General features: G+C 34.5%; 2 protein-coding genes and 2 long non-coding RNA genes across 4 annotated transcripts; 2 read left to right on the top strand and 2 right to left on the bottom strand.

The window, feature by feature from the left end:
- The first annotated feature begins 534 nt into the window (after nt 1-534).
- Nucleotides 535-5,097, top strand: LOC146924236 (PRA1 family protein B3-like). Its single transcript, XM_085709236.1, has 2 exons — nt 535-2,566; nt 4,736-5,097. Exon 1 carries the CDS (start codon nt 1,882-1,884, stop codon nt 2,524-2,526), a length of 645 nt encoding a protein of 214 aa, XP_085565362.1. The 5' UTR covers nt 535-1,881; the 3' UTR covers nt 2,527-2,566; nt 4,736-5,097.
- Nucleotides 5,098-8,138: 3,041 nt separating this feature from the next.
- MRLK (meristematic receptor-like kinase) lies at nt 8,139-10,975 on the top strand. Its single transcript, XM_085709235.1, has 3 exons — nt 8,139-8,248; nt 8,360-10,055; nt 10,162-10,975. Exons 1-3 carry the CDS (start codon nt 8,207-8,209, stop codon nt 10,773-10,775), a joined length of 2,352 nt encoding a protein of 783 aa, XP_085565361.1. The 5' UTR covers nt 8,139-8,206; the 3' UTR covers nt 10,776-10,975.
- Nucleotides 10,976-13,937: 2,962 nt separating this feature from the next.
- Nucleotides 13,938-16,482, bottom strand: LOC146924234 (uncharacterized). Its single transcript, XR_015010964.1, has 2 exons — nt 15,945-16,482; nt 13,938-14,734 (listed from the first exon to the last, which is right to left on the bottom strand). It is a non-coding gene; the product is annotated as an uncharacterized LOC146924234 (long non-coding RNA).
- A 575-nt stretch (nt 16,483-17,057) lies between these two features.
- LOC146924233 (uncharacterized) lies at nt 17,058-17,967 on the bottom strand. Its single transcript, XR_015010963.1, has 3 exons — nt 17,858-17,967; nt 17,555-17,647; nt 17,058-17,472 (listed from the first exon to the last, which is right to left on the bottom strand). It is a non-coding gene; the product is annotated as an uncharacterized LOC146924233 (long non-coding RNA).
- Between the last annotated feature and the right edge of the window lie 8,989 nt (nt 17,968-26,956).

The raw sequence follows: 26,956 nt of genomic DNA, 5'->3' as shown, positions 1-26,956 counted from the left end.
CCAAACAGAGCCACAGAGCCTTAAGGTATTTCTATTGCGATAAATTAAAATTTGATTTTTTTTTCGAAACAATGAAATTTTGTGAACTTTTTTAATTTTTATTTATTTACTTGAAGCTTTTTTGGCATTTGCTATGATTTACTATGATTCGTGGTTTTAGAGACCAACTATGGTGTAAACAATAAAAATTTCTCTCTGCTTATCATTTTCATGGAAAAAAAACTTGTCAATTATTTGACTCCAAATTTCGATCCAACTATATTTTTTAAATAAACTAAACTCGAAATTAAACTTAAAAATAGCTCGAGTGATATAAAATCTAATCAACCTCTAGTTAAGTAGGATAATTGTCAGTTAACTTAAGGTATAAACAAAATAAAGCACAACAATGAATCAAGGGAATGTTCCTTTACGTCCTATATTCCTACATTAACTAATGAATCAACATGTTGATCAGTTTTTGTAAAAAAAAAAAAAAAGTAACCTTTATGTTGATTACCCCAATTCGTGTTTGTTTGTGATTGGGGTACTAAAAGTTTTTGACGGTTGTTTCCTGCATGTCCGGATAGCATTGTTGGCAAAAGGGGTTGTTTTGGCCAGAAATACCATATCGAGAGGGATTTGGTGATATTTTTGTAGGTGTAAAACTCTTTCAAGGACTCAGAAAGTCATTTTTTTTTTTTTTATGATTGTTTGAAGTAATATTAATAAGCAAAAAGAAGAAGTGCAAAGCTATGAAATGGGAAAGTTCGAGACAAGTGAAGGAGTTGTTGTTAGAGATGCTAATTTATTTCACTCATGGCAACATGCCAACATTCCCAAGACGAAAACTAGGTTATCTCATTCTCTAATGCCACTTGCAAACCCCCTCCATATAGGTTTTTTTAAGTGAAATGTTGATGGTGCAACCTTTGATGAACAACAAGGTTGATCAGGCATTGGTGTCTTAGAGATGTCCAAGACAATTTTGTCATGACAAGAATGGATTGGAAGCGTACGAAACTTCAACTTTTGGAATGTGAAGCTTGGAGTTTACTTCATTATTGTCGATGGATCCTTGTTTTCGTAATCATAGATGTTATTTTTGAATTAGGTTGTAAACAAATTGTAGATGATGTCCTCAATGTCAATCATAATAAATCTCAATGAGACTTCATTATAGATCATTGTAAAGCTATTTTATCTAATCGTAACCTTTTAGTTTATTTTCACCACTCAACAAACTAATAGAAGCGCTTATGCTTCGATCAAAGTGTCTATCTCTTGTGGTCCTTGTGTAGACTTTCGGTGTCCTCTAGGTTATATTTGCATTTTTAATAAATAATGAGTTAACCTAATCTGAATTAAAAAAAGTGTTAACCATATATTTAAATTGAAAAGACGTGATGTGAAAGAAAAAAAAAGTAGAAAATAACCGATAATAAAATATAATGTTTTTTTGTTTTAACCCTTGATATACGGTGGAAAGATGTCACAATAATATGACATTCAATCCAAAAGTAACATTTAAAAATGAATTCAGATTTTTCCGAACAAAATATAATAAAATACAATGTGATGTAAAAATATTTCTAAATGTGATGTAAAAATAAAAAACAAAATTGATGGATGACCTTCAATTATTATGATACACTAGCATTATTTAGTTTATTCTATTATTATTATTTTTTTTAAAAAAAACTTTACATCTCTAAATATAATAATCCCATCCCATATTAGCAACGTTATTTTTGACCTAACATAACTTTACATCTTCACATTTCCTCTCATAAACTCAACTCAAACCCAAAAGCCCCAAAACCACACGCACCAATCTCCACTACCTCTCTCTCTCTCTCTCATCAAAACCCACGCGCGTTAATCGGAGATTCACGCGCCACCATGTCCTCTCCACCGACACTCCCCGTTTCCACTTCCCAATCCACCATATCCAACACCAGCACCACCCAATCTCAACCACCGATCGCCACCCCCGCTTTCCGCGCATTCATCTCCCGCATCTCCTCCTCCCTCCGTCAAGCCTTCTCCCAACGCCGTCCCTGGTCCGAACTCATCGACCGTTCCTCAATCTCCCGTCCCGAAACTCTTGCCGAAGCATACTCCCGAATCCGCAAGAATTTCACATACTTTCGTGTCAATTACCTAACACTAATCATCTTCGCTCTCGCAGTTTCCCTAATCACACATCCATGGTCCTTGTTCGTTCTTCTCGGTCTTCTTGCTTCGTGGTCGTTTCTCTACCTCTTCCGTCCTTCCGATCAACCTCTCGTTCTCTTCGGACGCACGTTTGCAGATCGTGAAACGCTAGGGCTTCTTGTGGTTCTAACAATTTTCGTTGTGTTTCTTACTGCCGTTGGATCGTTGTTGATCTCTGCGCTTATGGTTGGATTGGCGATTGTCTGTGCGCATGGTGCGTTTCGTGTTCCGGAAGATTTGTTTCTTGATGATCAGGAGGTGAGTAGTTCGGGATTCTTGTCGTTTCTAGGTGGTGCTGCCGCTGCTAACGCCGCGATTCAACGCGTGTAATTGGTGGGATATGTGATTTGGTGGAGTTTTCTATTATGAGGTTGGTTAAATTGAAATTGAAATTGTTGCAGATTTTTTTGATTAGATCCAAAGCTAATTGCTTAGGGTTTATAGTTATATGAAACTTTTTATACTAAGAGATTGTTGTACTAATTAATGATTAATTGATGTAGTTTAGTTTGCATTTTGGATCTGAATTTGTTATCTCGTTATTGCTATTCTTGCTTTTGCGGTTTTGGTTACATGTTTGTGTTGCATTAGGATGTTAGGTTCACATAATTAGGCTGATTTGTCAATGAGAATTAGTGAACGAGACTCGTGTGAAATCATTAAAGAAGTTTTCCGAAACTTGGCAACAAAACAGGGTACCCTAAGCAAACTGAAATGTACCCTGTTTTATTGACTAGTTTCTGAAAACTTCTTTGCTGTTGATTACGAGCATGCTTGTAATCAAGTTGGGTTCGATAGTGATTTTGTTGAAGTTCTACGGTGTAGTTTTTGCAAAATGACAGTGGGTCACCGTGATTATGTCAAACTCACTGTCAATCCAAACCCAAACCGTGAATCCAAATATGCACATGATGTTATATGAACTTCAAAAATCGCACTTCTTATTTAACACCATATAAAAATTTACCATTTATAACTATTTATTTGGACGAATTCAGATATTTCTGCTGTAATCTATGTAGTCAATCTTGTACAGCAGCGCAGACCCCAAAAGGGGATAGCGGGATCCCGGGTAGCAGGATTGCTGGGATCGCAAAGGATAGATTGCATAAGAACAGATGAGAGATTGTATAAAAAACAGAGAAAGTTATGATAAACAATTACTAGTTAGAGATTCAATGTAACAAAGGAGAGATTTAATGTCTTTTAATGTCTATTCAAGTAGTAGCCGATTCCAATGTAACAAACAAAAAAAAAATTGATAAAAAAAAAAAAGAGAACATGTAATGAAGGAAAGAGTTTAGGGTTGAAAACGGCGGATACAGAGAGAGAGAATGGAAAGGAGAAGAGAGGAAATTGTTAGGGTTGTGCAAGAAACCCAAATTACCCTTCAAACGGTTCAGATTTTAAAGGAAAATCATGATTATCCTGGGTTGGGAACCAGGAACCCACTCTCCCACCCGGAGCGGCCAGGAACCAGAAGTGTGCTGGGATTCACATTCCCGTCGTAGTTTTTCACCGAGATGCGCCGCTCCTCCGGGATCTCACCAGGATTGGCCGGGATTGACTACCTAGGTTGTACTATGGGTAAATTGGGTTTAGAAAGATGAATTTTGGTTGTTAGAAGAAATTCTGATATTTTTATTGATTAGAAGTATATTAAAACCTCAACGCAAAGAAGGAATTATAGTGGCTTCTGTGGAATGTAACTTTTCTAAAGTTTTATTTTTAAACTTACTCTTCTAAATAGGTAGAATGAAAAGTGAAAGAAAAGTTTCGTTATCTCACCTTAATATTGGATAACCTAACACAAAGCTGGATATATTGCTTATTTTAAACTCTGAGAAGCCAGATCCCTTTCAATTGCTGTGTTTAGTGTACATTTGACTTCCTAGTTTAGGGCTTCTATTGGATGTAATAATGCAATGGCTGGATAAGTTTGGTGCCTTGATTAATTCAGGGGTTGGGTGGGGCAGCTGGGTTAGTTTTGTTTGGATTTTCAATGATGTATACAGAATCCAAACTGGTTCTCTTTTTTCTTTCTTTCTTTCTTTCTTTGCCTTGTGTCTGTAAAGAGTCTTACGGGGGCATGCCATTTTGTTTTTGAGTTTGGTAGTTACTGGAAAATGGGAGTTGGGATTGGGAGATCAAATCAGATTGTGGGTCCTATATAGATTCTGTGTAGTATAATCAATTGACTTAAAGCTCGTTTGACTACACACTGGGTGAGGTAAGATTGGGGTACACCGTGAAAAGCTATCACACATGTGGAAATCATTAGCATTGAGTTAGGTTAAAATACAGGCCTTATTTACTAGGTAAAAGTGATTATACACATCTTGGATGGAAGACTTTCTGCGCCTATATTAATGCTATTTCCACTGTGTTTCCAAACAGGCTCTTATTTTTTGAGGAAACATATCCAAACAAATTATTACACATTAAACTCCATCTTAATCAAATACTACTATATCTTTATGAAATCAATTTCGTTCAAAGTCTTAGATCTCATTTATCTAAGTACATGTTTCGTTTGCAGAGGTAAAAACATTTTTCTGAACAGGCTTATGTGATGCAATGCGGGAACCTGGAAGCCTGGGTTACAACCTACTGGTGCCATCTATGGGGAGTGACATTTTTGGTCACACACAAGAGTTACCATATATTTCTACTTGTTTTTGTATCCCAGAGCCTCGCTTCAAATGCATACCCATGTGAATGTCCAAGGTGTAGCTTTTGGGAGTAGCTTTATAATTCAATTAGCATTTTAATACTTGATAATACACAACATTACCTCCCCAATGTGATTTGAGGATCTTTTCTAGAAAAACCAGACATGGAATGATTTTATGGTTTTGTTGGTTTAGTACTAGTTATTAATTCCTATTATCTTCATTAGTACTTGATTGTTTGACACATAACATAAACTAAAAAGTACAAATTTTCCCTGTGTTTGATTGGCTTAAATCAATATATCTTTATTAAAAATCGTTCATAAAGATAACAAGTAAGCACGATGGAAATTGTTCTATGCGCCATGCGTATTGGCCAACCTTTGAAATAAGGAGTCTCCAATGCAAACAAAGTCGATTGGATCGTAATCCCAATACATTTTGTGTGATTTGAAGTTATGTTCCAATAAACTGGGGGACTTTTGGGCAAAATTGAGGGCGCATATAACAATCATCAAGTATGAATTAAAAAATTTATATATTAACATAATACGATTCATTTGATAAACCAAAATTAAAAACATTATTTGTGAAAAATAATCTTTGGATAGATCACTCACCATTCAACTTTTTCCTCATTGCCAACGCACACATGACAAGTTGAAACAACACATCCACTTTGGGCAAACGCCAAAAATTAATCATCAAAAGGTCGTGAGCAATATGTTAAATAACACATATTACTAGTTCAGAGATGATCACGATCAAACCAATTTGAAAACCTTAGGTTGCATCATCATCAAAACATTCAGAATCCAAATATTTGTTTTCTTATGTTTTCTCAAGTGGAAAAATCTCTACCTTTAAAATACATTTTTTCCGATTTTTAATTTCATAATTTCTCATTTCTTTTTTCTCCTCTCTACTAAATCAAGGGCAAGAATTTGACTAGACTCTCATGTGATACCAAAGAATCCATTCCCTCATTCTCCTAATATGTTGATCAATGAGTTTACATTTTAAAAAGTTTGAAAAATATATATTCAATATGCTTAATATAAATTGACTATAATATTATTTTTCACTATATTTTATATTTTAAAACGAGTAATGTGGCAAACAATTATTTTAGTAGTTGACTCTTGAATGTCTGAGACACTATCACTAAAATCTCAAAACTTAACAAAATTATAAATACTTTCGAGTGTCAATTATCAATTATCTTGGTCATTAAATCAATTTTTAAGCTGACAATTTAGTTTCAAATTGAGTTTTCTGCCGATCAATTTGGTATATAAAATTACTAATAAAAAGGACACTAGGGATGTATTTACAACTTCAATTCATTCAGAAAAGTGTCTCATTAAAATGGCTCTTTGGTCACATTAAAAGTGACATCTTGAAATTAATTTTATGTGGGTCGAGTTGGTTGTACAAACGCTCCACTCCACTCCACTGAAATGCCAAACACATACAGGTCGGAGAATAAACGGCATTGTTCTCTATTTTTAGGAAACAAACGACAAGAAAAAGGTGTCAAAGGACAGAGTAATGTGCTTTCTACGAACCTGTTGTTGTGGACCAATAGCCAGGAAGTAGCCAATATAACATGAACTTGATTACGATCACTACTAACTATGTACCACACATGACACAACCCCTTTTCTAGTTTGTCCTTCGTTGTTTTCCAAACTTGTCTCCTCACTTATTTGAATCCTGATTTGCAATTTTTTTTTTCTTAATAAGAGTTAAGTTGAAATCAATATACAATTTAAATTATACAATGTTCAACTAATCCTATAGGTTTTTTTAAAGACTAATCAACAACTTTTGTCCGAACAAAAAGCAACATAGCTTATATGATAGTTTGAAATTTTTTCTATTTAATTTAATCCCTACCAAATCATATGCTTTCAACTTTAAACTATGTTTGGTATCACGATAAATATGCTAGATCCTGGTGGTCTACTGTGATTTAGCGGAAGCTACGTATTGTAGTTTTTGAAAAACCACAGTGTGGGTTACTGCAATCATGTTATACTCACCTTGATAACATATATACACTTAATCCATATTAAATTTTACGTGAATACAATAGTTTCACGAAGTTGGTTGGGTAGATACTCTCATCTAATCATTCAAATCCATACCGTATTTTATACATTCAAATATTAAATAATTTTTCCTTATCGAGTATCGGTTATCCAACCAAACTCTAAGATACATAAAAATTTATCTAAATTTTAATGTAAATTTTAGTCTTCTAACTTCTAAGATACACGACTGAGATCTGCACCAGAAATATCGACTTACCCATCGAAATTTTAATTTGAACTACATTAGTCGAGGAGAATTTAGTTTTCCAGGTGATGACCAAATTAAACTAATGCATCAAGATCAACTTTGTATTTTGAGTCAATTTAAGGTGAAAGCATAAAGCATCTGACCTTTTGTATGAAGATTTAGACTATGTGACCGCATGATTCCTAAACCATAGGAATCTGAATCTAGATATGTGAAGTGGCAAAAGAGTAATTGAGTCATTGCCTTAGATTTTGTAAACTGAATAATGCAGAAATTGGTTGTACTGGACCTACACTTTTTATTTTGATGAAAGAACTAGCCGTTGGAACTTTGGGGTTCGGACATGCAATAAAAGAAAGTGCTTTCTTTCATTATGTAACTAACCAACCTTCTAATCTCACCAACATTGAACACAACCAAATAAACAAATAAAAAACAGCACCCAATTGTTGTAAGCAAAAATAATACATAAATGTTTTTTTTACACAAATTTTTATATTAGTAAGATAATATCAACTTTGTCTATTGAGTCAGACATGTTGAATAGACTTGAATCTCATCCCAAAAACTAACTTAAATAATAAGTGTTCTCAAATATATATTTATACATTTAACAGTCCAAAAACATGAACAATGTGAGACAAATAACAAACTACAAACATTTTTAAAACCAACTTCAACAAGAGAGACACTTGGTACAACAAGATCTAAAACCGTGTGTATTAAATATAACACACCTCAAAATAAAAACTAGCCGTTTGTGTTTGTAAAGAAGAAGCTTTCTTTGTATTCTGTACCAATCCACCTGACAAATAGTTTTCAGTTTCTTCTCTCTCTCCTCCCAACACAAGATTCTTCAATACCCCGCGCCCCACTCACTCTTTCTTATGACCAACATCACGTGCTTCTCCTCAGTTTTCTCTCTCTTCCCCATTACAAAATCCTCATCCAAAACACTCTTCCACTGTTTCATTTCTATGTTCTATTTTCATACACACAACTCTCTTCTCTGACATAACAAAAACAGTGTCTTCATGGACACTTCTACTAGAAAGAAGAAAAACAACACTCATCAAGTAATAATCTTTCTTCTATACTTCTGTTTTAGTTCAATTCTTACTTCATTCATTCTTCTAATGAAAACTATGATTCTAACTTTAAATGTTTTTTACAATGACCCTTTTCAGATTTTGCAACTTGGGATGAGAAATGCAGAAGAAAGTTCCAATTTTTACAACAACCCACTTCATTTTTTCAGGTCATTTTTCATTTTCATCATCTGGGTCAATTTTTTATGGCTTCCAATGAAGCCAGTTTTGTGTGAAGAGCAGTGGGATGGAGTGGTTGTAACACAGTCAAATTTCTTAGCACTTCAAGCATTCAAAGAAGAGTTAATTGATCCAAAAGGGTTCTTGAGAAGCTGGAATGATAGTGGCTTTGGAGCTTGTTCTGGAGGTTGGGTTGGAATCAAATGTGCTCAAGGAAAAGTGATTATAATTCAGCTTCCATGGAAAGGATTGAAGGGGAGAATCACTGAAAGGATTGGTCAACTTGAAGGTTTAAGAAAGCTTAGTCTTCATAATAACCAAATTGGTGGTTCAATCCCTTCATCATTAGGACTTCTCAACAATCTAAGAGGTGTTCAACTCTTTAATAACAGGTTAACAGGTTCAATTCCTGCTTCATTAGGTTTTTGTCCTATGCTTCAATCTTTAGACTTTAGTAACAATTTGCTCATAGGTACAATCCCTCAGAGTCTTGGAAATGCTACTAAGCTTTATTGGCTTAATTTGAGTTTCAATTCATTGTCTGGTTCAATACCTACTAGCCTAACTAGTTTGAATTCTCTCACTTTCATATCTCTTCAACATAATAATCTCTCAGGTTCTATTCCTAACTCATGGGGTGGTAGCTTGAAAAATGGATTCTTTAGGCTTCAAAATCTTATCTTGGATCATAACTTTTTTACTGGTAGTATTCCTGACTCTGTAGGTAAGTTAAGGGAACTTAGAGAGATTTCTCTAAGTCATAACCAATTTAGTGGTCACATTCCTCAAAGTATTGGGAACCTTTCAATGCTTAGACAGCTCGATTTGTCATTGAATAATCTTAGTGGAGGAATTCCTGTTTCCTTTGACAATCTGCCTAGTCTTAATTTCTTCAATGTTTCTCATAATAATCTCTCCGGTCCTGTTCCAACCTTACTAGCAAAGAAATTTAACTCAAGCTCATTTGTGGGAAATATTCAACTATGTGGTTATAGTCCTTCAACTCCGTGTTCCTCTCCAGCTCCTTCGGAAGGACCAGGTGCACCTTCTGAAGCATTGAAACACCGGCATCACAAGAAACTAGGTACCAAAGACATAATCCTCATAGTAGCAGGAGTGCTCCTTGTAGTCCTGCTAATAGTCTGCTGCATCCTGCTCTTGTGTCTGATCCGGAAAAGAAAAACATCAGAGTCCGAGGGTGGCCAGGCCACAGGGAGATCAGCTGCTGCTGCTGCAAGGGCAGGAAAAGGAGTCCCTCCGATCGCCGGAGATGTTGAAGCGGGTGGTGAAGCTGGAGGCAAACTGGTTCATTTTGATGGACCACTCGCTTTTACCGCTGATGATCTCTTGTGTGCAACTGCCGAGATAATGGGAAAGAGCACCTATGGAACAGTGTATAAGGCAACATTAGAAGACGGTAGTCAAGCTGCGGTGAAACGATTGAGGGAAAAGATAACTAAAAGTCAGAGAGACTTTGAATCTGAAGTTAGTGTTCTAGGGAGAATTAGACACCCAAATCTTTTGGCACTTAGAGCCTATTACTTGGGACCTAAAGGAGAAAAGCTTCTGGTTTTTGATTACATGCCTAAGGGGAGTCTTGCTTCTTTCCTACATGGTATGTTTAATGTAAAAGCTTCTGGTTTATTCTTTTCTTTTTTTGAGGGTTGCAAAGTTTGTTTGTTTATTTATTAATTAAAAAAGTGTTTTCTATTTTCCTACAGCTGATGGACCTGAAATGAGAATTGATTGGCCAACAAGGATGAACATAGCGCAAGGCATGGCTCGTGGTTTGCTTTACCTACATTCACATGAGAACATTATACATGGGAATCTTACTTCAAGCAATGTGTTGCTTGATGAGAACACAAATGCTAAAATAGCAGATTTTGGTCTATCTAGGTTGATGACAACTGCGGCTAACTCTAATGTGATTGCTACTGCCGGAGCATTGGGATACCGAGCACCGGAGCTATCAAAGCTTAAGAAAGCAAACACAAAATCTGATGTATACAGTCTTGGTGTAATCTTGTTAGAACTCCTAACAAGGAAGCCACCTGGTGAGGCAATGAACGGTGTGGATTTACTTCAATGGGTTGCCTCTATTGTTAAAGAGGAGTGGACAAATGAGGTCTTTGATGTTGATTTGATGAGAGATTCATCGGCAAATGGTGATGAGTTGCTTAATACTTTGAAGCTTGCTTTGCATTGTGTTGATCCTTCTCCATCAGCACGACCAGAAGTTCAACTTATACTTCAGCAGCTTGAAGAGATTAGACCGCAAATATCATCAGCCATTTCTAGTGATGAAGGAGCTATCCCTTCCACAAGTGAATAAAATGCATCATGTGTCGCAACTTTTGCATTTTTTTTCTCCTTAGTTTAGATAAATGGTATTTTGTTATTCTTTCATTCTTATATATCAATTAAATTTTTGCCTGTTTGAGTGCTTGTGTATGTACATACCAATGTGGCTTAATTTAGTGAGTGTTTCATCTGTAACACTTCATCATTTCATAATGGAAGCTAGTTGTTCAACTTGATCCTGTCCTCCCCACTTTATTTTTAAAGTTTTATTACAGAATTATATTTCTTCGCATAGGAAAACCATGCAATAATTTCCTCACATCCACTTTTACATCCAAAGTTAAAAATGAGTTTGAAATCATCTGAGAAAAACACTCGGGCAAAAAAATTAATTCATGGAAAGAAGGCCAACTTGGTATCATCTTAGCCAAGGAGAGAACGACCAAATTATCTTCTCTTTAGTAAAGCAAAATGGAAAGTTAACAGAATTAGGTATAATATCCCTGTAGTTTTGAATTATTAATCCAAACACAGAAATAGATTGCATCTGCTGTGAATTTCCTCAATCTCCACATTTTGGAGGTCTTGATCCTGAGCAAACCAGAGAGCAAACAATAATCCCAAAATGTCCCACTAGCTAACCATCACCAAGGGGTGATGCCAACCAAAAAAGGCAGATTCGTAGCCGAACCCATACTGTCCCTAGGAATAGAGCACCATAGCTGGAAATTCCAAAATTACTATAAAAGCCGTGTCAATGTTGCACTTCAATTTGTCCAGCACAGGTTTCACCCAAAAACTGGGCTATTCCAACATGCTTTATTCCACACGGCCAACACACTTAGTCCTCATAACATCCAGCAGTGACTCTCACACTCTTGCAGACCAAATTATTTCTAATGGCCCATACATGACAAATTTCTTGGCCTGGTCAGTTGAGACGATCGCAAGAACATGGGTAGAGCCTCTCCAACAGAGTTAAACTGCTGAAATAAAGCAGATTGCATGACACTCCATATTCGTAACCCTTCATGATGAAACCATGAAATAAAAATCTAGAGTATCTTAAAAAGGATGATAACAAAAATTTACAGCCAAGTACACTCTAGCTGCTGTCACTTGAGTATTAGATGTTTCTTCCGCAAGCTTCTCCCACACAGCAGCCTTCTTCTCTGCATAGTCTGCCTGTAAAATACACTGTTCTGAACCATAAATTGCCAAGCAATCTTATATAACATCACTCACTATCTCATGTGGAATTGTCACATATAGCTTCCTCTTGGCTTTCATATATGGTGGATGCTATCATTCACTACCTTGCGTGAGACTTTGAAGCACTAAGCAACATGACAGTTATTCACTTCTCCTTGCCTTTTATATTCGTCATATACTTGGTTAGATTTTCTGCTCACTAACTTATGTTGTATGCTTGCACCATCAACCCTGATTAGATTAATGAATTTTAGACTAGTGTCTCTGCTAATTCAATGATCAATCTAGTGGTTTTTAAAGCATTGAATTTTTACATATTGAGATGACAAAAGATTTAGAATTCAAATTTCGGTCAGTGACCACATTTACCATTAATGTTGATGAACTTGATCAAAGCATCCCATGATGCCCTCTCAATGAAACATTTATAAATGCATCAAAATATGGCAATACTATAATTCAATGATCAATCTGGTTTGTATAGCACTGAATTTTATATATAGAGATTGCAACACATTTAGAAATAAAGTCTGGATATGTGATCAAAACATCTACTAATTGATGATTTTCATGGAAGCATTCAATGCAACACTCGTCAAAATATTTACAAATGCATCAAAATCTGATTTTGACATTGAAGTAGTTCTTTTTGTCTTTCACCATGGAATTTATCTATAAAGACACTTTTATTATAGACAAGACGAAAATCATGAGAAAACATAATCATTACTAGTCAAACTAATTAACAAGGTTCTACTAATTTTTTTTAGTACCAAGGTGTTATGTTGACAATAATATTTAGAGCTCTTAGTTACTCTAACGGCTTCTTTCAACACTTCAATTTTCCGAACTTAGACTTGTCTCCCCCATATATTCTGAATGAAGCAACTTCGAGCTTCTCAATCAGTCAATGTGAAGAAGCTAGTTCTTATAAGAGTGTTTAAACCATCAACAATGCACTTGATCGGTCAGATAATGAATTTTTGATGGCTAGCAGTATCCCAAGATATTCATGTACTTTCTCCTGCAACATACATAAAATATTACTCATCAACAACAGGAAAAGAGTTTTAGGGATTATACTTGGAGGCTACTACATAATTTTCATCCTACATTTATATATCTGGTTAAAAGGAATTTAACAAAATCATCCGTATCAATCAAAGAAGGAAATTAACAATACCATTCCCAAACAATAAGGAGAATAAGTTAAACAAAAAACTCAATGACATTAGTACATGAAAGTATGTTTCAATCAGCGAACTACTATATCATGGTTGGAATTGCTGTCAACTAATACTTGATTACACATCATACAAGGTTTCAAATTGTTGTAATAGTCTCATCATTCAAGGTTTCTAATGGTTGGAAGCAGTGGTAATACATTACCAGGAAGTTCTTGGAGTCGTTGAAGAGGAAGACGTATTTGTGGCCTCGGCAGAAAATCAACTTTCAAAGGAGATTACTGTGTATGAGAAATTTATCACAAAATAAAGGATGGTCACCTATCAGGTCTGTAAAAATAAAAAAAACCATTGTGATATTTTAAATCCCACATCGGAAGTTTAAGCAATTTGTGCAAAGGCAATTCTGCTATAAATATCTTGTGTAGAAATTTGGTTAGTCACTGAACTAGTGGTGTACCAAAGTTTATGCATTTACTTATAAGATAAAACTTACATGTGTTTCTGGGTGGTATTTTATGTTTATCAAACTAAAATACCTTCCAAGAAATCCATTTGAATTTTGTCTTAAGTAATTTTAATTAGTTATTCAAATTTTTGTTTACTTTTTTTTTTGCCTACAAAATTGAAGTCCCACATATGGTGGAGGGATTGTTTTCATATAATGAGAATTTCTTTTTCATCTTTTATGTTTGTTTTTGATTTTCTCATTCTACCCCAATTTGGGTTCAGATTATATCTGAAGTGCATTATGGGGTTTTGGAACATAAAATTGAAAGTGTCTCACAAGTCACAACTAAGAAGACCAAGTCATAAACCATTAAATCAACATATACTTTTGTCGTAACCGTTCGTAAAAAATATTTAACATTTTGGTTTGTACATGTCGGAGTCTGAGCTACATGTCGGAGTCTGAGTCTGAGTTACATATGCTAAGAAAATACAAATGCTAAAGGAGAGAATCAGATAAACAAAGATTATATCTATATGTTCCCTTGATTCGTTCATACTCTCTATCTGCACATATTTTAGTGCTCTCAGTCACTCTTAAACATAATTTAGCTCTCTCAGCTACTCTAACGGCTTCTTTCAACTCTTCATTTTCTACTACCTAGACTTGTCTCCGCCAAATATTTTGGATGAAGCAACTTCGAGCTTCTTAATCCGTAAATGTAAAGAAGCTAGTTCTGACGAGTGTTTGAACCATTAACAATGCACTTGATCTGTCGGAAAATGCATTGTTGATGGGCAGCATTTGCAAGGAATGAGTCCGCACAAAAAGAAGATAATACGGTTACCGATCCGAGAATTAAGGGATTGAGACGCAGCGAAAGAATTAGGATTCCAAATAACAAACTGATGGGATATAAAACCGATAGGAATTAGTTACAAGGTGTGAATAATTTTGATTGTGATTTCTCTCTTTGGACCCTAGTCCCTAGTTGGGTACTTTTCTTCTCCCGCGTGAGAAAACTTCTTTCTGTTTCCTCTTAGTTTGCTGTTCTAGGAGTGAGTTTTCTTTTATCTATCAATTGAATAAAACAGTGATCCTTTCATCCATCAGCTTAGTCATAACAGCATTGTGTGCTTTCTCCTGCAACATACATAAAATATTACTCATCAACAACAGAAAAAGAGAGTTAGGGATTATTATGCTCAGAGGCTATTACATAATTTTCATACTACATTTATATAAATGATTAAAAGTTCTATCATTTGTGTATTCAACTCTCTCAATAACAAGTTCCCTTGGCAGCTGCAGTAGCTACATTTCTGATTTCTGATGGCAGCAGCTCGTACTCTCTGAGGAAGCAATTAGGAGGCTACTAATCATTAATAAACAAACAAAAGCGACATTTTGGAGGAAGCAGTGGTAATACATTACGCAGGAACTTCTTGGAGGTGATTAAGAGGAAGATAGATTTATGGCCACTCTATAAAATCAACTTTGAAAGTTTTGTTTTAAGTAAGTTTAACAAGTTAATAAGAATTTTATTTGTCCCCCATTCAAAAAATAAGATTTTTATTTGTTTCCATGAGGATAACTCATGGAAATCGCATTATACGTGCAAAGTCGGTCTATATGCATAGGTTGAAATATTGAACGACAGTAATGTATGCTACATGTACAACTCTGGTTAGTAAAAACTATGCTAAAGTGCATTTTTCCTCCCTTAAGTTTGAAAAAGTTGCAATTTTGGCCCCCCAAGTATGAAAACTACAATTTTGGCCCCCCAAGAATTAGCCCCTTTGCAATAGTAGTCCTTTAGGTCAATTTTGACTAAGTCAGCGCCTATATGGCAGAACACCTGTGTAATTATTAAATTAAAAAAATTAAAAATGCCACATAATCATTTATAAATTAAAAAAATCAGGAAAAAAAAATTTAAAAAAAATAGAAAAGGAAAAGAAAAAAGAAAAGACAAAACGTGATTATTCTTCTTCTTCTTTCCATGATCCAACAACAACAGTACATGGTTTTCTTCTTCTTTTTTCCTACTTAAGCCAAAAAAACAATCAAAGAATTTTGTAAACCACAAAGCATCCAGTTCCATAAAAACATAAAATTTTGAAAAACACAACCCATTTGAAACATGATGTTCAATATGTTCAATATAGCTCAACCCATTTGCACCATCACCGCTTCCACTGTCGTTACACAACCCAAAGGGCAAGAAATTGACTTAGAAGATGAAATTGGTGAAAAAGTGAATTGTTTTGGATAAAGTAAGCAAAAGGGTCAAAGAAAAATCTAATTTTGATGGAAGAAAAGGAAAGAAAGTTGAAATTGCTTCCAACCGTACATTGTAGTGTTCTTGCATCGTATCCAATTTATCATCATGTTGAAGAAGTTAATTACTGGAAATCACGTGTTGAATTGCAAAGGGGCACCGCCGTTCCAACCCAACGCCACCACCGACGACTTTTACCGAAGCATCGATAATTATAGACCGACTCCCTCTCTTCCGTTTCTCCTCAATTTCTCGCGGCAGCTTTTCTACCGTTGAATCACCGGCAACGTCGACGGAGACCGTGCAATCTGTTTCGAACAATTTTCGCAACGACATGCCTCGTTCTCTCCCATGTTTCCACGCTTTTCATTCTAACTGCATAAGCAGATGGCTCAACAGGAATTTGGGGATTCTTTTGGGGTTGGGTTGGATTTTAAGATCTGTTGGTATGAATTTTGTTTGGGTTATGGTTGAAGATGATTTTTTGGGGGTTTTTTCATAAAGCTTGTTGTTGTTGTACTAGTGATTGTTGCAGTGCTGCAAATGGAAAAGGGTGTGGCTGCCATAGAATTGGGTTGCTGCAAACTTAGCGTAAAATTTGATGATGTGTGGATGATGATCAACAAAACCAGGGAGGAAATGCCGCCTCTTCCTTTTTCCTTTTTTTAATTTTTTTTTAAAATTTTTAGTTTTTAATTTTTTCTGATTTTTTAAATTTTTTTAATTTATAAATGATTATGTGGCATTTTTAATTTTTTTAATTTAATAATTACATAGGTGGCCTACCATATAGACGTTGACCTAGTCAAAATTGACCTAAATGACTACTATTGCAAAGGGGCTAATTCTTGGGGGGTTAAAATTGTAGTTTTCATACTTGGGAGGTCAAAATTGCAACTTTTTTAAACTTAGAGGGGAAAAGTGCATTTTAGCCTAAACTATGTTCCGCCGAATTTTCAAAGTACTTTTACACTACATAAGCATAAACCTAATAATGAAATAAAAATCTAGAAAGTAGCATACAAAGGTTCAAAACAAAATTTACAGTCAAGTATATTTCAAAACAAAATTAGGAGGCTATAACTCATCAATAAACAAACAAAATCAACTTTTTGGAGGAAGCAGTGGTAATACATTACGCAGGAACTTCTTGGAGGCGATTAGGAGGAAGATAGATTTATGGCCTCGCTAGAAAATCAACTTTGAAAGTTTTGTTTTAAGTAATTTTAACAAGCTAATAAGAATTTTATTTGTCCCCCATTCAAAAAATAAGATTTTTATTTGTTTCCATGAGGATAACTCATGGAAATCGCATTATACGTGCAAAGTCGGTCTATATGCATAGGTTGAAATATTGAACGACAGTAGTGTATGCTACATGTACAACTCTGGTTAGTAAAAACTATGTTCCGCCGAATTTTCAAAGTACTTTAACACTGCATAAGCTTAAACCTAATAATGAAATAAAAATCTAGAAAGTAGCATAAAAAGGTTCAAAACTAAAATTTACAGTCAAGTATGTTTTAGCCGTTGTCTCTTGAGTATGTAGATGTTTCTTACACAAGCTTCTCCCATACAGAAGCCATCTTCTGTGCATAGCCTGCGAATAAAACACATGATTTAGAATGATTTATTGTTCTAATACAACAGCCTAAAGAAAAGAGAACATAGTTAAGGGTTACCTAATTGACAACAAAGAACAAACCCTCACAACATGTTTTGGAGGTAACTTGCATCTCCTTGTCTATTCTTTCAAGCTCACTCCTATTATTTTCCTGCAAAGTTTCAACATCACAGTTGATATTATTGACCTAATATTCAAAGAAAAACTTCAGAGAATTGGTTCCTTAAAACATTTTTTTTAATAGAACTATAGATTTGAAATTGCCCGAGTTTTAACAAAAGACAAAATTAAGAGATCCAGACCCTGGCCTGGCCTGGCATTACAAATCAAATTTAATGGAAAAATTCATGACCAAACCTACCATTAATTGCTCATTTTGATTAAATTATGGTTTTGATAGTACCATAATTCATTTTGTCTTTCAGCATGAAACATGTATCAAGACACTTGAATTATAGAGGGGAAGAAATTATGTGCAAACATAAACCATTATTCATTGTTAAACACAATTAAATGGTTTATAGTAGCTAAAGTCACTCAACCATAGAATTCTTATGGTGTGTGCATCATAGGTCAGCATATTCTATTAGTGGCGGTTAGAGTGCCAGCTTAGGGGTCGTTACTGAAATCATTTAAAAGTTAAGTCCAAATAGGATAGTTGCGTGAGCTTGTAATATAAAGTTAAAAAGAAGAAATTTAAAAAAAATAAAAGAAAAGGAGCTTTATACAATAATTGATGATTGAGATCAAATCAAATCATTTAATAACTTAATGTCATTCAACAACTACCGTATACAACTCCTCTTTTATTTTCCTCATATTGATAAATTTATAATTACACATTATTATATAAAGACCGAAAATAATTTTCATGATATCCTCCTCCTCCTTTTGGTTCAGCAATTGGTGCAATCATGGACTTCTTGGTTCTTTGGTTCCCATCATAGATATTCATGATATCCGCCTAACGGTCAAAGATGTGATAACCTTCAATGGCCAACACACCCAATCCCTACACTACCCTCCCTCAAACAGTAGCTGATACCGTTAATAATTTTCATGCAAATTTCAACCCAACGATTGATGATGCTTTTATTTGGAATCATAACAAAACCGGTGTTTACTCAACCAAAAGTGGCTATTCTTGGCTACTATCCTCTACTGATCCAGCTATCATTATTAATCCGAGCCATTCTTGGTCTTGGATTTGGAAGTTACAGGTACCGGAGAAATACAAATTCTTTATTTGGCTTGCAATTCATGAAGCGGTTCCAACTCTATCGTTGCTTCACCATAGAAACATCGCACCGTCTGCAACTTGTGAGAGATGTGGAGAAGTGGATGAATCTTTCATGCATTGTGTTCGGGACTGTAAGTTTTCTAAGACCATCTGGCAGAAATTTGGCTTCTCGGACTCTAACTTCTACTTGACCAGCAGTCCGCAAGAGTGGTTAAAAGACAATTCCAAAGGCCCTCGTTCGTCCATTTTCTTTGCTTGCCTCTGGTGGAGTTGGCTGCACCGCAATCATATGTGCTTCAACTCTGATTTCTGGTCCCTCACGCGGCTGAGCATCAACATACAACACTCAGCCGAAACAATTCACAAAAGCTTCCAACCGATTGCCAATTCTGAGATTACGGAGCGCTGGATTAGATGGAACAGCAGCAACCACAGCTGCCACATCCTCAACGCAGATGGCAGCTGCCTCGGAACACCAGTTCGAGCCGGTTATGGAGGTCTAATCCGCAATAGTGCTGGACTGTTTCTGTCAGGTTACTCCGGTTTCTTTCAGGACTCGACGTGCATTCTTTTTTATGAACTCACAGCCATTCACAAGGGTCTTAGTGTAGCAGTGGACATGGGTATAGATGAATTAATTTGTTTCTCGGACTCTCAGCTCTCAATTAATCTCATCACAGGAGACGCCTCCAAGTTTCATGCCTACGCGGTGTTAATTCAAGATATCAAGGACATTCTAGCTGCCCATAATTTCTCTATCCTTCACACTCTTAGAGAAGGAAATCATTGTGCCGATTTCATGGCCAAGCTCGGAGCTTCGTCTAATGTTGGCTTCATGGATCATTTATCCCCTCCCCATGATCTCTTAGACATGCTTAGGAATGATGCTATGAGAACTTGTTTCCTAAGAGCTTGATTTTCTCTTTCTGTTCCTTTTTTTTTCTTTTTTTTTTTCTGTTTCTCCTTTTTGTTTTGATTTAGCTTTGTAACCAAAAAAATATAAAGACCGAAAAGCTTAGAAAATTGTACTATGTGGGACTTCTAACTTTTTTTTTTGATAGGCCAAGAGCAAAATGACATCAAAAAGAATAGTTTCCAACTATGTTGGAACAATACTCTTATTTGTTGTCAATTGCTCATATATATTATTAAAAAAAGGACAAATTACATAAAAACTGGGGGGACATAAAACCTGACCCAGTTAACAACCCTAACGGGCAAAATCAAAACAATAAAATAAAAAGAAAAATTAAAAAAGATCCACAAATTGGATCCAACCCCTAAAAAAATCTAACAATGAAGCACGGGTCTAAAGTTGGCGAATGAAACCATCGTCAACACGAATCGGATCACGTACCATCAACTCCCTGAAATAACGTCAGCAAGCATTGACGACTCTTTCGAGTCTGAACAGTCCCATATCAATCATCAAGATGGCTGGGATAAACTAAGAATGGTGTATGAATCGACTGTCAACACAGATAGATTCAAGAACCAAGAGCCCCTGCAACAAAAGCAGCAGCTTTACCGACCCTTTCGAGTCCAAACCAAGCACGAAATATCATCGTTAAAACCGATCCCAAGCTTTGAAACTGGACATTGAATATGCCCGCCAACATGGATGCATCTCCATCAGTCCACCACTCACCGTGACGAATCTCGACAGCAGTAAGTCTCAACGGGCGCCTAGGCCACACTCTTTCTAGCTAACAATCCAAAATGAACGTGTCCAAGATATCGAAGCACATTCGGATTAATTATAGAACCAAACCAACAGCCTAGGACGGGATTGAAAAAACAGTGTTCAGATACCATATCCCTTTCTGTCCAAACTGAACAAATTGTACCTTGCAAAGCTTAACCAGTTATCTTGTTCTGTTCCAAAACGTAACCAGAACAAACCATTTTTGAAAGAAAAAAAAATCGTCTCAAATTATAATTTTTTTTTTGGTGAATTAAATTATAAATTGTTTTACAACTTATATTCTATTACACTCTTAATTATTTATTACTTTCTCTTATTTCAATTATTTAATTTATCTTTCTCATAGCATTTATGAAGGAGAATTTTGTAAAACAAATAATATATTTTCTCATATAAAATTAATTACATTTCTTAATACATTTGAAATGACTTAAATAACTTATAATTTGGAATGAATGAATTATATGAAAAACACAAGAATATAGCACAATCCCTTAGAGCCTTGGAAATTCCACTAAGCTTTATTGGCTTATGTTGAGCTCACCAACTAGTCTTTCGCTTTCATATCTCTTCAACAAAATAATCTCTCAGGTTATATTTCTAACTCATGGGGTGGTAGCTTCAAAAATGGATTCCTTAGGGTGTGTTTGGATTGAGGGTTTAGGAGGGGAAGGGAGGGGAGGGCTTACTTTTCTTTTTTAAATTACAGACATCATAAAATGATTTTTAGAAAATTGAATTAACAACATGATAAATGATTACATAATACTTCAAAAACACTTAATTTATTTCAAAAAAAAATTCCATTGTCGGCAGGGGCGGTTCCCTTCAAGAAGATAGGGTGGGCCCTTGCTACCCCAAAAGAAAAAATATTCTTGAATTGGTTGATATATATTTATATTTAGCTACCCTAAATAATAAATATTGAGCTACCCCAAATAAGTTTGCTTGTCGAAAACTAACATAAATAAGAAAGTGAAAAAATTACTACATCATTGATAGATTTTTTTTTTTGTCAAGACATCATTGATAGATTTATTTGTATTGGTTTGTTAGTTTTAGTCTCAATAACAACTATAGAGAGAAAATTTCAACAACAATAGTGAGAAACAAATGAAATAGATAATAAGTTCTTACAAATAATCTATTGTTTACATTGAAAAGACATTAATAATCTTTTATTAAACAATCAATTACGGATAAAATTGACTTCTTAAAACACTTTTTGTCCAACTTTTTTAAATATTTGTTGTCGATTTTTATTTCATTTGTTGTTGCTTGAATGTACATTTCATATAAATAAGAATTATTGTGATTTTTTTACGAATTGGTTAAGTTTCGGATTAAATTTGTTTTGAGTATCTACAACACTCACAATTTTTAAGTTAAGTTCCTAACATTTTGTTTAATTTTAGTCTTAATGCAAGACTAAAACACTTTTTTTTTGTAATATTATAAAAAGATGAGACAAAAACTGAATAAATTTTTTGTATGGACTAAACCTATAAAATTATAATTTAGTACTAAAAATATATTCTATCCTTAAATTTCATACGCTGATTTTAAAAATAATTTTTTTTTTTATATTTGGCCCCCGTGTAGAATTTTTGCTAGCTTCGCCGCTGGTTGTTGGTAATTTAAAAATTAAAAGTGAACCCTCCCCTCCCTTCCCCTCCTAAACCCTCAATCCAAACACACCATAGGCTTCAAAATCTTATCTTTGATCATAACTTCTTCACAGGCATTCCTTGCTTAATTAGGTAACTAAGGGAACTTAGAGAGATTTCTCATAGTCATAACAAATTTAGTGATCACATTCCTCAAAGTATTGGAAATATTTCAAATCTTAAAAATCTTTATTTGTCATTGAATAATGGGAAAGAGCACCTATGGAACTAGAGGTGTCAATATCATGAGGCCTTGAAGTTTTGGCCCCAGCCCACATAGTAAGGGGGCTTGAAAATTCACAAGATTAAAAGGCCCACATTTATGCAAGCCCACAAATAAAAAAATCAAAAGGCCCCAAGCCCCAAAATTTCTATAATCATTTTTTTTACCGTAAAAAAAAACTTTTTTTTACTGAATTTTTTTTTTTACCGTAAAAAAAATTTACCAAAAAAAATTTGAAATAATTAATATGGGCCATTTTTAGACCCACAAATAAATAGATTTTATAGTGGGGCTTGGCCCCAAATAATTTTGGGAATTAGGGGGATTTCATTTAGTGGGCTTAGTGGGGGCTTTTTTGAGTGGACTTTGAAATTTGGGGCTCTATTGACACCTCTATATGGAACAGCAGTGTATAAAGGAACATTAGAGAATGGTAGCCAAGCTGCAGTGAAAAGATTGAGGGAAAAATTCACTAAGAATCAGAGAGAATTTGAATATGAAGTTGGTGTTCTAGGGAGAAATAGACACCCTGATCTTTTGGCACTTAGAGCCTATTACTTGGGACTTAAAGCTTCCTGTTTTTTATTACATGCAGCCTAAGGGAAGTCTTGCTTCTTTCCTACATGGTATGTTTAAGGTAAAAGCTCATGGTTTTTTCTTTATTTTTTTTAGGGTTACAAAGTTTGTTTGTTTATTTATCATTTAACTTAACTCAAGTGTTTTCTATTTTTCTGCAGCTCATGGACCTGAAATAAAGCATACTGTATGACACCCCTCATGCTGAAACCATGACTATTCATATGACCAAATCTTATCTTTATACATAGAGATATATAAAAATATTCATCAAATTAATACAATTAATTACTAATATGGATTAAGTAATAATTAATATTGGAAAATGGACAATTAAATAAGAATCGCTTGCAGCGATAGAAACTATCTACAAAGTTGAAATATTGAATGTCATCAGACGATAGGCTGCATGTACAACTCTGGTTGGTTAAAACTACGTTCGCTGAAGGTTCAAAGTATTTTTATACAAAAATATACTGCGAAGTGTATTTTAGCTGCTGTCTCTAGGGTTTGTAGATGTTTCTTCCGCGAGCTTGAAACATGCATGAAAAATGCATAGCCTGCCTGAAAAATGCATGTTGTAGAATAAATGACTGTTCTGAACCATAAATTGCCAAGCAATCTAATATACCGGCTTACACAAAAGAGAAGATCACTTTGGCTCTCCTTGTCTATTCTTTCAAGCTCACTCCTATCATTTACAATTTATATTATTGACATCATATTCCAAGAAAAACTTCAGCGAATTGGTTCCTTTGAACAATTTTTATTTTTTTCAATAGAACTAGAGATTTGAAATGGCATGAGTTTGAGATTAGGAGACCTAGACCCTGGTCTGGCCTATGTCGTCTGTGGTTTCTTGTTTGAGACTTCATTTATGTTGGGAGCTATGGAATTGAAACTCAAAACATACATTGTTCACTTCCATTAAGTGCACTATACAAAGCCTTATCACTTCAGGTGTATCTGGTAGAAAATAACCATTAATTGAAGACTGATTGAACCGTCCTCAATCTCCCATTCTATTCAAGTCTATAGGAGTCTACAGAAGTTTACAAAAAAACCATTTTATGAGTTGACTCAATTTTGATGCCGAGTTTATTCTGCTAGTTAACTCAATCCAGACTAGTTCTCTTTACTAATTTAATGATCCATCTCGTTTTTAAAACATGGGATTTTACACATTTAGATGGCAATAGATTTAAAATCCAGATTTCGATCAATGACCAAACCTACCATTAATTGATCATTATGATAGGAGCATCCAATGAAGCCCCCAATGGAACATTTATAAATGCATCAAAATATGGAAATAAAATTCAATGATAAATAGCTTTTAAAACATTGGACTTTACATATGGAGATGGCAACAGATCTAGAAATCAAGTTCGGTACGTGACTAAGTTCGCTATTAATTGAGGATTTTGATGGTAGCATTCAGTGCAGTACCTAACAAAACACTTACAAGCATCAAAATAAGGTTTTTGCAGGTACTATAATCCATTGTCTTTCGGCATGAAATTTGTCTAATGTCTATAAAGACACTTGAATTATAGACAGGAAGAAATCATGTGCAAACATAATCGTTGATAAACAATTTTTTTTTTTTTTTTTTTTTTTTGCTCAAAAAAAACAATTTTTTTTTTGAAGAAGCCAAACTAACCTATTGAAATTGACACTAGAGATAATCGAATCTGATACCTTGAGAGTAACGCACTCCAACGTCCCAAGCCAAGTGGGTTAATCATTGTTATGGTATGTGCATCATAGGTCAGCATACTCTATTAGAGGCGGTTAGAGTGCCAAATAAAAGGTAGTTAATGAAAGCTAAGAATTTGTTAAACTTTCATGCTATATGTAGAATATAGTGCCGTTTTTACTTCATTAATTTAATAACATTCTTCTAGATCAGTTTTCTGTCAATTTCTCTCCGAGATTCTTGAACATTCTTGATCTTCTTCATCATGTTGAATAACTTCATGAATCATTACCAGCGTTTTATAGATATTATGGAGATGGCAATTGATGATTTTGACGATAGCATTCAGTGAAGTACTTAACAAAACATTTACAAGCATCAAAGTATGGTTTTGATAGTACTATAATTCATTGTGTCAAAAACAGATTGTACTATAATTCATTTTTTCTTTCAGCATGAAACCTGTATAATATCTATAAAGACACTTGAATTACAAAGGGGAAGAAATTATGTGCAAACATAATCATTGTTAAACACAAGAAATTAAGTGATGAAAGGAAAGAAGTTTTTTTTGCAGAACAAGTAAAACGGTTTATAGTCACTCAACCATAGAATTGGGCTAATAACTTCATAGTCCAATATTTTATTTTACAATATCAACTTTTTTTTTGTTATTGAATGTCCTCACTAGAATCTCATTTCTTTTGACAAAAATAAATAAATAATACCAATATCTTTAATGTATTCGTCAAAAAAAAAATGTACTTGATATATTTTCATAAAAGATCCAAAATAAATTGCCTATTCCAAGTTTAGTGTTGAATGTTCAAATACTAACATTTTCTATTTCCATTTCTTGAAATATGTGTTAATTTACCTTATTAACAAACCATTATAGTGATGTAACAAAAATATATTAAAGAGAACTATTGTATGCATTTTATTGAAACAATAAAAGTGCATTTAAAAAAGTTATCTTTGTTATTTTAAAAAATCATCATCGATAACTAACATTTCATATTCTTCTATCCATTACAATAATTAATTTTATTCTATAAAAAAACAATGAGTCATTTCAAAATAAAGTTATCAAAATTTTATGTGTACGGTATAGCTGCCTTTTCGACTTAGCTGTGAATAAGTCAATTTCGGTGGCGGTAATGTGTGATTTAGGTTGGGAGGAAGGCGGGACGGCTTGGCTGTGGTGTCGTCGGTTATGGGCATGGGAGGAGAATTTGTTAGGGGTGTGTAAGATTTTACTTCATGATATTTCTATGCAGTATAATTCTACAGATCAGTGGCAGTGACGGCTTGATCCTATTGGCGGTTACTCGGTCAGAGGTGTGTACAGGTTGCTCACTAGCCAAGAGGCCCTAAGCTCTGTTGTTATTACATATTTTATTTGTTGTAAACAGGTTCCCTTGAAGGTTTCGATTTTGGCCTGGAGACTCCTTCAGATCAGGTTACCAACGAAGGATAATTTGTTGGTGCGCGACATTATTTCACACGATAATCAGTTATGTGTGATTGGGTGTGGAGGGTTAGAGACTACTCAACATCTGTTCTTGTCTTTTTGTCAAAAATAAAATAAAATATGTTCTTGTCTTGTTCTTGCTTCGCTTCTCTATGGGGCCTTGCACGGTCTTGGCTTGACATTTCTACGGCCGATCAATCTCATCTTCAGGAGCATGATATTCATTTTACTTATTCTTCAGGTGGTTTGAGAGCCTCCTTTTTGCAGCTTGTTTGGCTTTTCTGCGTTTGAGTTTTTTGGAATGAAAGGAATAACTGAATATTTAAGAACATCAAAAGTCCTATCCATCAGTTGCTAGATAGAGTGAAGCTACATTACTTTAGGTGGAAGAAGACTACTAATCTTAATATTCGTCTAAATTTTCATATGTGGTGGTCGAGCCCGTTTGTTTGTCTGAGTATCAGCTAATTTTTGTATTTTCGCTTTCTTTGTGACTTGATCGCTTGTATACTTTGGAGGTCCTTTTTGGCACACCTTGTGCTATTAAGGATACTTCGTTTTTCGTAATATATATCATTTTGCCTTGTTAAAAAAAAGATTCCCACATTTTTTTTATTAAAAAAATAAAATCAATATATATTTTAAAAAAATGAAAACAAAAAATATTCTTGCAAAGCAAACATGACATTGTACTTCCTTTGTTCAAATTTATAAACAACTTTTCCTTTTTCAGATTCATTAAATAACTGATGTATCTGGAGTATATTATAATCAAGATATATCAATTATTTGATAAATCTGAAGAAAAAAAAAAGTTGCATCAAAATGTGATTGGAGGGAGTACATCAAAAACATATTCTCTCCCGCATAATAATC

Source organism: Medicago sativa, chromosome 5 (assembly GCF_051527215.1).
Source record: "Medicago sativa cultivar Bolivia chromosome 5, Bolivia_mono, whole genome shotgun sequence".
Classification (NCBI taxonomy): Eukaryota; Viridiplantae; Streptophyta; class Magnoliopsida; order Fabales; family Fabaceae; genus Medicago; species Medicago sativa.
This window is presented reverse-complemented; position numbering and strand designations above follow the sequence as displayed.